The sequence below is a fragment of the Triticum aestivum genome, chromosome 5A (genome assembly GCF_018294505.1).
Source record: "Triticum aestivum cultivar Chinese Spring chromosome 5A, IWGSC CS RefSeq v2.1, whole genome shotgun sequence".
Taxonomy (NCBI): domain Eukaryota; kingdom Viridiplantae; phylum Streptophyta; class Magnoliopsida; order Poales; family Poaceae; genus Triticum; species Triticum aestivum.
Genome location: NC_057806.1, coordinates 435184949 through 435197406, shown reverse-complemented (window position 1 = coordinate 435197406; position 12458 = coordinate 435184949). Strand labels below are relative to the sequence as shown.

At 42.4% G+C, this 12458-nt stretch overlaps 1 protein-coding gene across 1 annotated transcript; it reads right to left on the bottom strand.

Annotated features, from left to right (window-relative positions):
* Positions 1–3522: 3522 nt before the first annotated feature.
* On the bottom strand, positions 3523–4473 carry LOC123107077 (zinc finger protein 2). The gene has a single exon (XM_044529084.1). The coding sequence runs from the start codon at positions 4307–4309 to the stop codon at positions 3935–3937; it is 375 nt and encodes a 124-aa protein (XP_044385019.1). The 5' UTR covers positions 4310–4473; the 3' UTR covers positions 3523–3934.
* Between the last annotated feature and the right edge of the window lie 7985 nt (positions 4474–12458).

Sequence of the window (12458 nt, the reverse complement as noted above, 5' to 3'; positions counted from 1 at the left end):
CGTACGTCATAGGGCCCTCCAGTTTCATCCATCATGATACTGAATTTTTCTTTTCCTTCTCATATATGCGTCGAGGATGTTCTCAAAAAAAAATACACGCATCAAGGATCAACTCCAACATCGATCCATTGTGAGCATGTTAGAATGCACGTGTGAATATTGGAAACTTGATTTGAGACTGTGATTGTATTATCGCGTTGCAACGCACGGGCCTTTCTGCCAGTTGAAACAAATGTATAAATATGTGCTTGAAAACAACTAAAATTAATTGAAAAAGAAACAAATGTAAGATAGCTCTCAGTTTACTTTTTTTAAATAATAAAAGTAATGAAGTGTGTGACAATAATGATGTATAAGAACCCACAAATGTATTCAAAAACTTTTTTATCGCGCTTAATATGACATCTTTTAAGAAAAATATGAAGCATGAGTTATATATTTGTTGTTATCCTAATTCAGTAAGATTAAGACTGATTAGCATGCAATACAAAGAGTGCACTGTGTAAAATAATATCAAGTATACTATCACTTAACTAAAATAAAAGCTCTAAATAAACAAGCATGGGTACATATTTTCGTCAATTGATATTTTAGGATAATCAATTAATGGGGAACAGAAGGATGATGTAGCCATTACAGAAAGACTATTGACAAGAACATGACAACTCTTCTGGATCATTGTAGTCATTAAAGATCTGTCGAGAGGCGGTGATATGCTAATAATTACACCATTCTCTAGAAGCCTGGTAGCAGCTAGTTCTTTTGGGGCTTATGTGTGGCTGTCAAAATAAGCTTCCCCCTACCCAGTTTATTCTGACAGCTCCTAAAATTTTATTCTAGAAGCCTATTAGAATAAAATTTTAGGTTGGGTTGCCAGAATATGTTACGTAGGTGGCAGCCACCTATAAGCCCCAAAAGAACCGTCCATGAAGTCTGATTGTTTTGAGCTTGTCTCCATAGCGCTTATGTTCAAGCTGAGAGAATATAAGTCATGGAGAGCGTGTACTCTTTAGTGCCTATGAAGGTATATTGTATTGATTTAGCTGGTCGTCGATCGCTTGAATTTGAAATTTGGGTTAGTCGATACTTTTGGGAAGGAAGCACCAGCCACACAGAGGACCTAGGTCGCCGACGGCGATGCTGGGGCAAGTGAGCGAGGCCTAAGGACGTGAGCAAGGTCTCGGCCAAGAACGAGTCATTGCCGGCCGGCGGAGGCGAGTAAGAAACTCGATGGTTTGGGATAGAAGGTGCAGGGCTCACTGGAAAAATCTGGTGCTTCGCCAATTTAATAGGGTGTCCGAGGGGCGGCATAAGAACGACTGCAGGCGGCAGTAAGGGAAGGGCGGCGAGGCGAGGCTGGCGCTGGAGCAAATTTGAGAGGAAGAATGAGAAGGCATAAGGTTGAGGAAGGCCATCTGGCCGTTAGTTTTGCATCTGATGGCCGAAAACGAATCCACTAACGCAAAATAAGTTTTCATTTGGTTGACCTCTGGACTATCCGATATTATATAGTGAAATAAATGTGCTATAAATTGCGTATATATATATATATATATATATATATATATATATATATATATATATATATATATATATATATATGTTCAGTATTTTTTATTGAAAACATAGTAAGCAAAGAAAGAAGTGGCAAAATGGTTTAAACCAAACTAATACACCACTATTGGAAAAATAAATGAAGCCGGGTATGAAGTATACTCGGCAAAGAGCATTTTAATCTCTGCAAAGTTTAAGGCGAGTGTTGCACTCGCCTTACAGTACTTGGCTTAATGTGTATCGGCTTGGGCAATGTAAGCCGAGTGTCCTTCACGGGTACTTGGCTTATGTGTTAGCCGAGTATAAACCAGTGGCTCTTGGCAAAAAATGCGGGATCAGGGCCGGCGCCACCTAATGGTGGTGCCACGTGGCGTCTCTATAAGCCGAGTATATGGCTATGCCATGTGTCCAGCTGGCCTCGCGGCACGTTCTGACTTTGGAACCAACGGAGCACATACCGCGATATCTGAAAACAGCAGTGTCTATTCTTCTCAACTAGTTGAGTGAAATGTTGTGTGATTGATTCAGAGAGCAGCGGGAGGCGCAAATCTGGCCCTAGAGGTCCTCGCAAGAGAAGGATGCCATTATGCAGGTCAGGGTAGGATATTTGGTAACCATTTTGGGGTAAGAGTCATGTTACGTATTCTCATGGAGAAATCCAACAAATTATTATCTACACATGTATCAAGTGTTTTCTTTATAGTGTGCACCCTTTTAAGTTCAGCTTCTGCAATTAATCCATCAGCAGGGCAGCAGGCAAATTATTCGGTGTCATTGGTTGTTTGAACATGACATCATGCACCTTCTGCAAGTGAAGGCCGAAACATAACACAAACATACGGAAGCCCAGTGTCCTTTCATCAAATCGTGTTAAGATTCAAAACAACTAATCATTTTGCATGTGATCCTAATATGGGTACGCTAAGGGGTGTGAAGAGTATAGGACAATACCTTACAAATTCGAAGTTGCAAAATATTGATAATTAATTAGAGAGAAATCACGAAACTAGTGGATCGGAAGGGCGATGAAAACTAGAGTATATAGAATGGGTAATTGCGGAAAGAAATAAATGCAATAACTAAATATAAATGCAACTGTGTAGAATTAGAAATCATTGTTTGCACTAAAAAATAGGTTTAAAAAAGTAGCGCATGTGTAAGCCGAGTGCCGTTTATTGGGTACTCGGCTTATATATAGCACCGTCACGGAGACTTCTGCAGCCGCCGTGATGGCCACGTGGCAGAAACCTTTGCCAGACAATGGCTGTAAGCCGAGTGCCTTTCCTCCTATATACCGAGTATCGGTCATGCACAGAGAGCGTTTTGTGCACACACTCGGCTTACTCGTATGGAAGCCGAGTACCTATTTTTTGCTATGTATTATCCGGTCACTACTCGGCTTAGGTTGATTTAAGCCGAGAACCCGTGTTTTAACACTCGGCTTACACGTTAATACTCGGTAGCATGTGATTTTCCTGTAGTGCACAATACAGTACATCATTTGATTATTATTTGTATTTATTCACAACCACAAGAGGTGAAGGTTATGGATGTGTGCACCGCATGATGCGAAGGCCGGGTAAACCTCCTTTTTGAAAAAACAAGAGATGGATGTTTCGATGTGAACATCTACATAGAGAAGAATTGGCTTTGCAAAAAAGGCATAGGGAAGAATTTATTGGGATTCTGTGTCCAAGAAATAATTTATTGGGATTTTATTCCTGCTGCTTTTTCCTTTTCCACAAGCTTTTCTCTTCTGCATCGCCAGCACAACCACCTGTTGCAACCTCCCCATCACTCCAAATTATTACAGTTATTCAGTTGGTATCACTATCCCAATAACGACAGAGGAAGGTAATAAGTCACGTGTTTTATGCACGGTACAGAACAAGGAGCAGCAGCGACAGGGGGATCCTATCCTATTGGAAGGCCAACTGGACCACACACCTACAGAGAATAACCCACAGATTTGCTTTACAAGAATTATTGATGAGGCTTAGCTATCTGTTGGCTATGATGCTACGCCTGCAGCTGCTTCGCTGCATGGCTAGTACTGCATGTGTCCATGTCTCGCCTAGTTATATGCTGTTTTCATCCTTGTAACTTGGGCAGTAACTTTGTAACATATCGTATGCGGCCATTCTGGAGCAGTGCATATCACCATAGTATGTCTTTGCCTTGCTTATGCCTTATGAGTAGTAGTACTGATATAGTAAATTATGACCCGGTAAAAAAAGACAGCAAAAGGAAAGGGAGAAGAAGCTCTATGCGAGGTTTCATACTTTCATTCTAGACATAAAATGAGTAAGAAATCACAAGAACCCAGTAATAAGGCGAATAGACCATAAGTTTGCAGTGACAAGAACCTCGATCCAGTAATTCAGAGCTTGAGAGACAGATCGATCTCCTCGGCGATGAGGTCCCGGCGGGCTGCCTCCGGCGGAGACGCCCTCCTGTGCGAGGAGCTCCCGGCGGCATTGCTGGTCGGGTCCTTCCCTCTCCTGCTGGCCTCCTCGCCGGCGCCGACCTGGCCCACGTGGCCGTGGCGGCGCGCGGCGGCCAGCTCCCGCGTGCGTTTGGCGACGCTGCGCTCGAACTTGTGGGCGTTCTGGTGGCCGCCCAGCGCTTGGGAGGAGTAGAACTTCTTGTTGCAGTAGGTGCAGGTGAAGTAGCCCAGCGGCTCCGGCGACGACGCCCGATGCAGGGAGAGGTTGAGGTCGATGTCGCCCTCTCCCTCGCCGCCGTTGGACTCCATATGGCGAACGGCCGGCCGGCGGAAAAGGCTCAAAGGTGGTGCGAACGGGGGTCTCAGCAGGTGCGAACTAGCTAGCTAGCTTGTGTATTCTAGTTGTCTAGGAGAATTGATGCGTACGGCGGTGCCCCCAATTTCCCACCCAAATGATTTAAGCGGTACAGCACAACCCTAGAAGGGAGTAGAGAGGAGGAGAGGAAGTAGGTGTACGAGGGTAGTATATATTGTACGCTTGTTCTAAGGAGCACACGTACTGTGCAGGATCTGTCAGGGTGAGAAAGAGAAAAACGATGAAAAGGACAAGAGATTTCATGTACCGATGGATCAGCCAGTAGACGAATAGGATTGCTTGCCAGCAGATTGGGGTGCTGCTGTCCGCTGGATCTTGGACCGAAAGCTGTGGACATACGCCAAAGAAAGAATTGTTCAACCACTGGTCTGACCGTCACCGTATGCCCCGGAGCTTGCTCATTTCTCAAGTATCCGCAATATTTTCACGTGAGAATTGTACAGCCACTCATCAATCAAATAGTTAGAATATCGCAAAAAAATGGCTAAAGAAAAGGAGATATGTTTACTTAAGAATTATAAAGCTTTGAGTGTTTGTTTCTGATTCTCGCGGTTGCTCGTCTAACCGTTGAGAGATGAGGCTCACTCTGTTTTTATTTCTTTTTTCTTGGATGCTGGATACACTTGTAAGACTGAGACACTACTCTTCATATTTGGGATGCATGCGCCATTATGATAAAGAGATCAAGGATTCCTTTTTTGGACCCGAAGGAGTACAAATCACCTTCTCACTGTATATGGTAGTATGTGATAGCCCACAAAATATAGGGGAGCACAACAACTTTTGTTGGACAGTATTTCAACCCTAATTTCTATTCGACATGATGGAAGCGAGAGAATACGTGTAAACTTTGGCAATTGAATTGTCAATTCAACCACACCTGAAAAGAGTACTTGCTCAAAGAAATTATTAGTAACAATGATAATATGGTGAATGGAGTGGTGTATGTAGCATCAAAGTAATATAAGCAGAAAAAAGAACTCGCAGTTGGGAAGTACAAGTAATTTAAAGAGAGCAAACAATAGTGTGAAACGTAAGCATAGGGGTGGATATTGGGTCGTTGTATGGATGGTACCAAATATGTAACACAACAATCAACTAGAATAAAATCATTAGCTCATGTTCTTGAATTATTGTAGGCATGCCTGGCGTGCTTATTTCTTTTCTTTAACACAATACAAACATATATGCTCACATACACGTACATACACTCACCTCTATAAAGGCACACACACAAACCCTACACCTGTCAGCACCTCCGAGATACTAAGCCAGCATAACATCTTAAGATTGACGAAGTCACCATAGGTGCCTTCGTAGTTAATGGGGACGTCTCCTCCCACTGGACGAATATTGCTGGAATGCTCGAAATAACCAAATCCAGGAAATACAAGCACCAGTGTCAAGTTTAGGACTTGAACCCTACGGATGGTTCTACCACAAGGAATCTAATCATATGAGTTGCGCTCAATTCACACATGCTTATTTCTCATAACTTGCTTTTTTTTGCAGTCCTCTTCAGAAACTAAGGGCAACTAAGAACTAAGATGGCCTTTGGGATCGACCGGAACAACGCATTACAAATAGTGAATACATATAATTCTCAAACTATAGCTACTCCCATTGATATCCCAAACTGTCACCGCCGGGGCCTCCAGTTCCAAACTATAGTAGGTTCATATGACTTGCGAGTATAACCATTAACAATAATATCATAGAGACATAAATAGTGCAGGTCTAAAATTGTATTACTTGGGTCCTAGTAATAAGCATTGGGCACAACAAACTCATAGCAAAATCAATTCTTGAACAATCATGACACTTCAGGTCATTCCCCCATCAGTCCAATATATATTACATAATGTATCTCATCCAACACATGTGTCTAAAGTGGATTACTCACACATGGCCGGGAAGGGCATGATGGCGTTGTTAGAGAAGGGATTGACGGAGTCGATGGTGCAGTTTGCCTCTCTTTGGAGGCAAAAACCTAGCATCCATCAGTCTAGGATTAAGAACATTGGTAGCAATGCTTCTGCCTTGAGGAACATAGTGGATAAGTATGAGGGGGTATCACGGAGTCAATATAAGCCAGCAGTCCCCAAGAAAGAGCCAGCGGAGTTTAGGTGGCACAAGAAGAAACTATACACATGTGAATTCACCATACCAATGTAATGGCACAAGATATTCCTCGAATTGTAAAGAAATGGTTGTAGGAATCTTGTGTCCATCAACTATATCCAAATATTACTTGCCATTATTCATAATACCTCATTGTGGAATTGTTGCTTTGGAGAAGCATGGAAATTGTTATCATTGATGGGAAATTGTTCCATGGCAAATTAAACATAAAATATCATCTCTCTTCCCTCTCAAACCTTCATCGCACCATATGGGTTGGTAGGTTAAAAAAAGCTATGGGTTGGCATGGATTGTGGGATTATGGAATTCTACCTCTTGTTCTAGCGAGTGTCACGGCGATGTTGGCGGTCGATGGCAGTATCTCTATCGGCTGTTTCCAGGGGGGGGGGGGGGGGGGGGGGGCTAAGGACTCGATTGTAATATCCCTTTTCTTGGGGTTCTTTTTGCATAATTTCTAGGGCACGTGTCCCGTCCCAGCCTGTCTAGAAGATTCCACGTCTCTGTGTATTTTGTACTCTGTTATTTTGTTAATGTAATTATTGGATTATATTGTTGAGCCTCTCTCTATCAATTCAGACTTGTTGGATACATTGGTTGGATTAATATACTCCCTCCGTCCGAAAATACTTGTCCTTAAAATGGTTGTATCTAGACTTATTTTAGTTATAGATACATCCATTTTATCCATTTCTAGGACAAGTGTTTCTGGACGGAGGGAGTATGAGGTTTCTTCAAAAAAAAAAAAAAAAAACTTAGCCGCACTGCTGGCAAACAGTGGCCTCAACACCTCGTGCACCCCAAATTATGGGTCACAAACATCATGCGTTTTTTTTTTGTGGCAATATTGCCCTTTTATGACTGACTTTTCTTACCAACATGCCTGTCCACATTTGTACTTCTCAAGTTACATCGATGCAGTTGAGACAAGAATGAGACCAAAACAAAACTAAAAGAAGGCAACAGCCGTACATCAACTATTTTCTGCATTGCTCAGGTGGGACATGAGAACATTCGAAGATCCAATAGGACACGCGGAGTATCTTGATCATGATTAGTTACTCGGACTCATATGTACAGGCCCGTATGTGGGCAGGCGCAACCGGAGCAGCTGCACAGGGCCCCAAAAATCTTGAGGCCCCTAATTTTTTTAACACAGTACATTAGTATTGTTATTACTATAACTAATCAGGTACTTGTTCTCAAGAAAACTAATCAGGTATTATTACAGACTAAATAAACAAGGCACGGCCGAACTTGCTGACCTTAACCCCGGCCCAGTCATGTTCCTTTCTCATCTTCACGGCAGTCGAAGCAGTCGCATACGCAAACACATAAAATTCTGCTCAGCGACAGGCGCAAATCAAATCGCTGCAACTTAATGCTTCGTCTCCTGGTCTCCTCTCTCTGATTTTTCTCCAATGGATTCACATTGTTTCAAAAAAAAATGGCTACAACTGCTGATTTATTCGGCTGCGACGGTGCTACCTCGCACTTATAAATTGGGTGGATTTAGTTTGATTCTTCGTTCTCTCTTTCATCCCTCAGCAGAGCAATCGGAGTTTCCTTTGTTTCTCTTGGTCGAGGAGCAAAGCAATCGGAGCGCTATACGCCGTTGTTGCTTCATGGTCTGCATCCATCAACACTCAACAACCGTAGGTTGTTTGTCCCTTTTTGTTTTGAACTCCTCTGTTTTTAAGTTAATTTGCTGCTCTTCCATGAATGTATGCATCCGGCTGGCTTATAATTTTCTAAGATGTCTAATAGACGTAGGCACGATTCTAAGAATACAAGATAATTTAATATTTCAAAGTAATAAATATTTTTTTGGCATGATTTATCTTTGATATTTCTCAATGGTTAATGAAAAATATTTCGATTAGTTTTCCTGTATATGGGGCCTAGATTATCATTTCGCACCGGGGCCAAAATTTCTGAGGTACGGCCCTGCATATGTAATTACCATGGCCACCTGAAAGTTCTCCTCTAATCTGGTCCGCTGTGTTGAGATTATGATACGAGGGATAACGGTTAATAGTCTTGATCGTCAAACAGTGCATACTGTCTAAAGCAAACACTGTTGATGAACATGTGCTCGTGTTTCGGAGATGTCGCCCACATTACTGTCGTTGCGCACAATGATCTGCAAGGACACGCATAGCGCGGGAACTCTGTTTAATTGCGATTAAAATTCAGAAACGCGAGGGGAACCTAAATCAACCAGACAAAGCCAATGTAAGGCATGTCGCTTTGGTCTGTCGTTAAGGTGTCGCAACTTCAAAACTATGCCTTGATACCCCAGAGCTAAAGATATCACTGCCAGCACCTGGTGGCCTTGCTGCTGGAATAGTGCCTCGATTGCGTTGCACAGTTGCATGTGAGAAGTTGGTGAAGCTTCAGTTTTCGTGGAACAAAATAACGGTAACATCTCGTTTGTACGAACACATGAATTTATTAGCTTTCATTGTATTATATGGCCATTCATGATCTGGCTTGCAGTACTACATAAGTTTGCCAGAACCTATCGACGTTGATTTTGATTACGAGTATATCACTGCAAGAAATACAAGGCGGAAATGGTTTGCAGTTTGAACATCCAGTTTGAAAGTTATTTCAGTTTCAAAGTTTAATAACCCTACAAATTAAATACGTCTTGGATTAAAAAAGCAACGAACACAAACCGCCCAAGCCCGGCCGCTAAGCTCCTGCGCCCCTTATGTATGACACATGGCGAGTGAGGAAAGTAAACACTGGATCTTTTCTTAAAAAGGAGAAATATCCCCGGCATCTGCATCAAAGCGATATATACATCCATCTTATTATATTATTCAACAGAACTTAACAAAACAAATACATGGATCAATCAGAAGCCACCTTCCTGGCAACTACTGTCGCTACACCTACAATCTTGATAACGTGCCCTGACCACATATCAACACACTACATCTATTCCGGTGGCCTCAACATGCCGCCCACTGGCAAGCCAAGAGAACCAACGGGTCTAGCTTGAACCTTTGCACGCACCGCATGCACACGCTTTAGGATCATCTGCCACCATCTTCCGCCGTCCCACCTTCAAGAGTGATCAACGTATCCACCTCATTAGGCCATACTGTTGTCCATGTCACCGCAACGCCGGACAACACCACCATCCTGCACGTATCCATCAACACGTGCCCGTCGCTGAAACTCCGCTACACCATGCCGCCGAGATCAGCCTTCGGCCTTTCGGTAGATGTAACACCGTTCCTCCTCTTGTCCCCTCCAGCCAGCACATGCTCCAAAATGATGCCACGAGGAGGGAGAACGACACCGAAGGAGTCGCCATCGTCCGATCCAGTAGACCCAGATCTGGGGTTTCCCTCGGAACATCCCGGTCGAGATAACATGACCTGCAACGATGATGCCTCGAGAAAGAAATGACGTCAGAGATGCCGCCATCATCCGCCAAGACCATAGTCAGGCGCGATTTTCATCGGAAGCCACATGGTCCCGATCTCGCGGCCCGCTAGAACCGCACGGAGCCTCGCCATGAAGATGTATGTCGCAATCGGTACTCCGGGAGAGATCCTCCATCCCCTCACCGGACCCCTGATCGCGCCGCTCGCCATCCACGTGAGGAACTGACGACGGATCTAGGTGGGATCCAGATTTGTGGCTGTCGTCACGCCCACCATCTCCAAAGAACCAGCCATTCCTGGCGGCCATGGGGGTTAGCACCGCCGCCGCACAACCAGGGACGCCGCCCTGGCCGCTACACACACGCTCCCGAATGGCACCACCCCAGCCGCTCCATGGAGATCGTCGTTGCATCCATCACCCCAGCCCTTTGGCACCAGGCCCATCGCCACCGCGGCCTATGCCGGCGACAGCGGCAGAAGGGAGGGCCGCCATGAGGATCCACTGGTGGTGGCGCTAGGGTTTCCCCCTGGCAGCGCCCTAGGGAGGCATCATGAGGGGGTTGTGTTGGGAGAGGAACAGGTACCTAACAAATTTATTCTCCTGCTTTAGGAATTACTCCCTCTGTCCAAACATATGTGAACCCACAGAATTTTAAATTTTGGCAAGAATTTTTATAAACAAAATATGATTGTTTGCTATAAATGTCATACCATTGAATACCTCTTTCAAATATAATTCAATGCTATAGTTTTGTGGGAGATAACTCATATCTTGTTAATTGAGTTTATGACCAATCTTACAACATTTCTAGTGGGCCTTATATATTCGACCGGAGGGGTAGTATTCTCTTTTCCATTTTAGGATGACGCTTGGACGATAAGTGGCAAGACATGCACTCTTTCTTTCTTTTTGACAGAACTACATAAGGCATGAACTCTACTTTATGAAGCTTTGTAAATTTTTTATCATATGGTGGCTTTAAACCACCACAAAGCTCATGAATGTATGTTCTCCCATAGGCGAAGCAAATCAATCCAAATGCATGTCATCACCAAGAATTTCTCAATTTTGGGACTTCAAAAATATTTTATCACTCAATTTTTGCCCATGATTGACGAATAGTTGTTTGCACCGGCTTGACTGTGACAAGATTTTCAAAACTAGATACATATTGATATGTTCTGATGATCTTTATTAGTATGTATTGTCCATAAATCCAATTCGGCTCTTGGGAGTATATGCTCATGTGCATAAAAAATTTGCAAATGTCACAAAATATAGAAAAAAAATATGGGTTTATTATCACACTCAAATGCTACCTTTAAATTTTTAGGAGGAAAAGCTTAAGCATTTTGATCTGCGCAAAAAAAAAAATCAAACGACAAGTATTACCTGCAAATTAATTTTCTTTTTTTCACCGACAGAGCACTACTATCCCGTTTCGTATGAAAATTGTCAAGCACTTGTGTTACACTAACAAGAACATGTACACAAAAAATTAGAATTTTTTATTTGATTACTATTTATTTTGATTTTCCTGTTTATCCAAGAGCTTATGCACCCCAGAGCCAAAATGGCCATTCCATGATTGTCAGGTTATATTCACTTGCTTATTAGGTTAAGCGGGTTATGGGTACTTGGTTATCAGGTTACTAAATTCCAGTCCTGCGCATGCAACACATGTATGAAACTACTTTTATAAGTTACTTATTGATCACATTTCAGTATTCATTCCTTGCACTTCCATAACAATGCAATGCCTAAATATTGTAGATTATCATAACTGCCAAAATGTGGCCGCCAAGTTAGAAAACATATTTGTTTTGTAAAACTCCAGACATTTTTGTGAACTTGTAATGATTGTTTTCTTACCTGTTTAGATCTGATTTGTTGCGGTTGCATACTTTTATGCAATAACACTTTGTTTTCTGTGTAAATTAATTTTTAATTATTCACTAAATTTTAATTTGATAAAAAATTGTATTAATTGAGATTGCACTTTCATTTATGTACTCCACTTTTTATGTGTGCAATTTGCACTTAAATGGTGAGGCACAAAAATGGTTGAAAGTTTCATGAAGTTCAACCACCTATATCCTAAACACTTGTAAATTACTCCCTCCGTCTCAAAATAAGTGTCTCTACCTTAGTACAATTTTGTACTAAAATTAGTACAAAGTTAAGACACTTATTTTGGGACGGAGGGAGTATTTCTGGTAAATGTTCACGAGTAGCATGGTAATGGTGCTCTACTAACAGGATTGCCATGATATTATAATCTGGTACCTAGTGGCAACAAACACATAATAAATTATATCATATTTAAAACTGTCATTTAGGGAACATATCATTCAACACATGGCACTAATCAGATTAAGTTTGGAAGATAAATCATTTTGAATTTTCAGATTCGACGGTTAATTCCCATTAATATATGTAACTCACTCTCTCTGTCTCCTATGAAGTAATAGTGTGGGCTCTTATCTGGCTTGGACCTAAATCCGTCCTGGGTTGAGCACACACTATGCAACCAACCTTTTG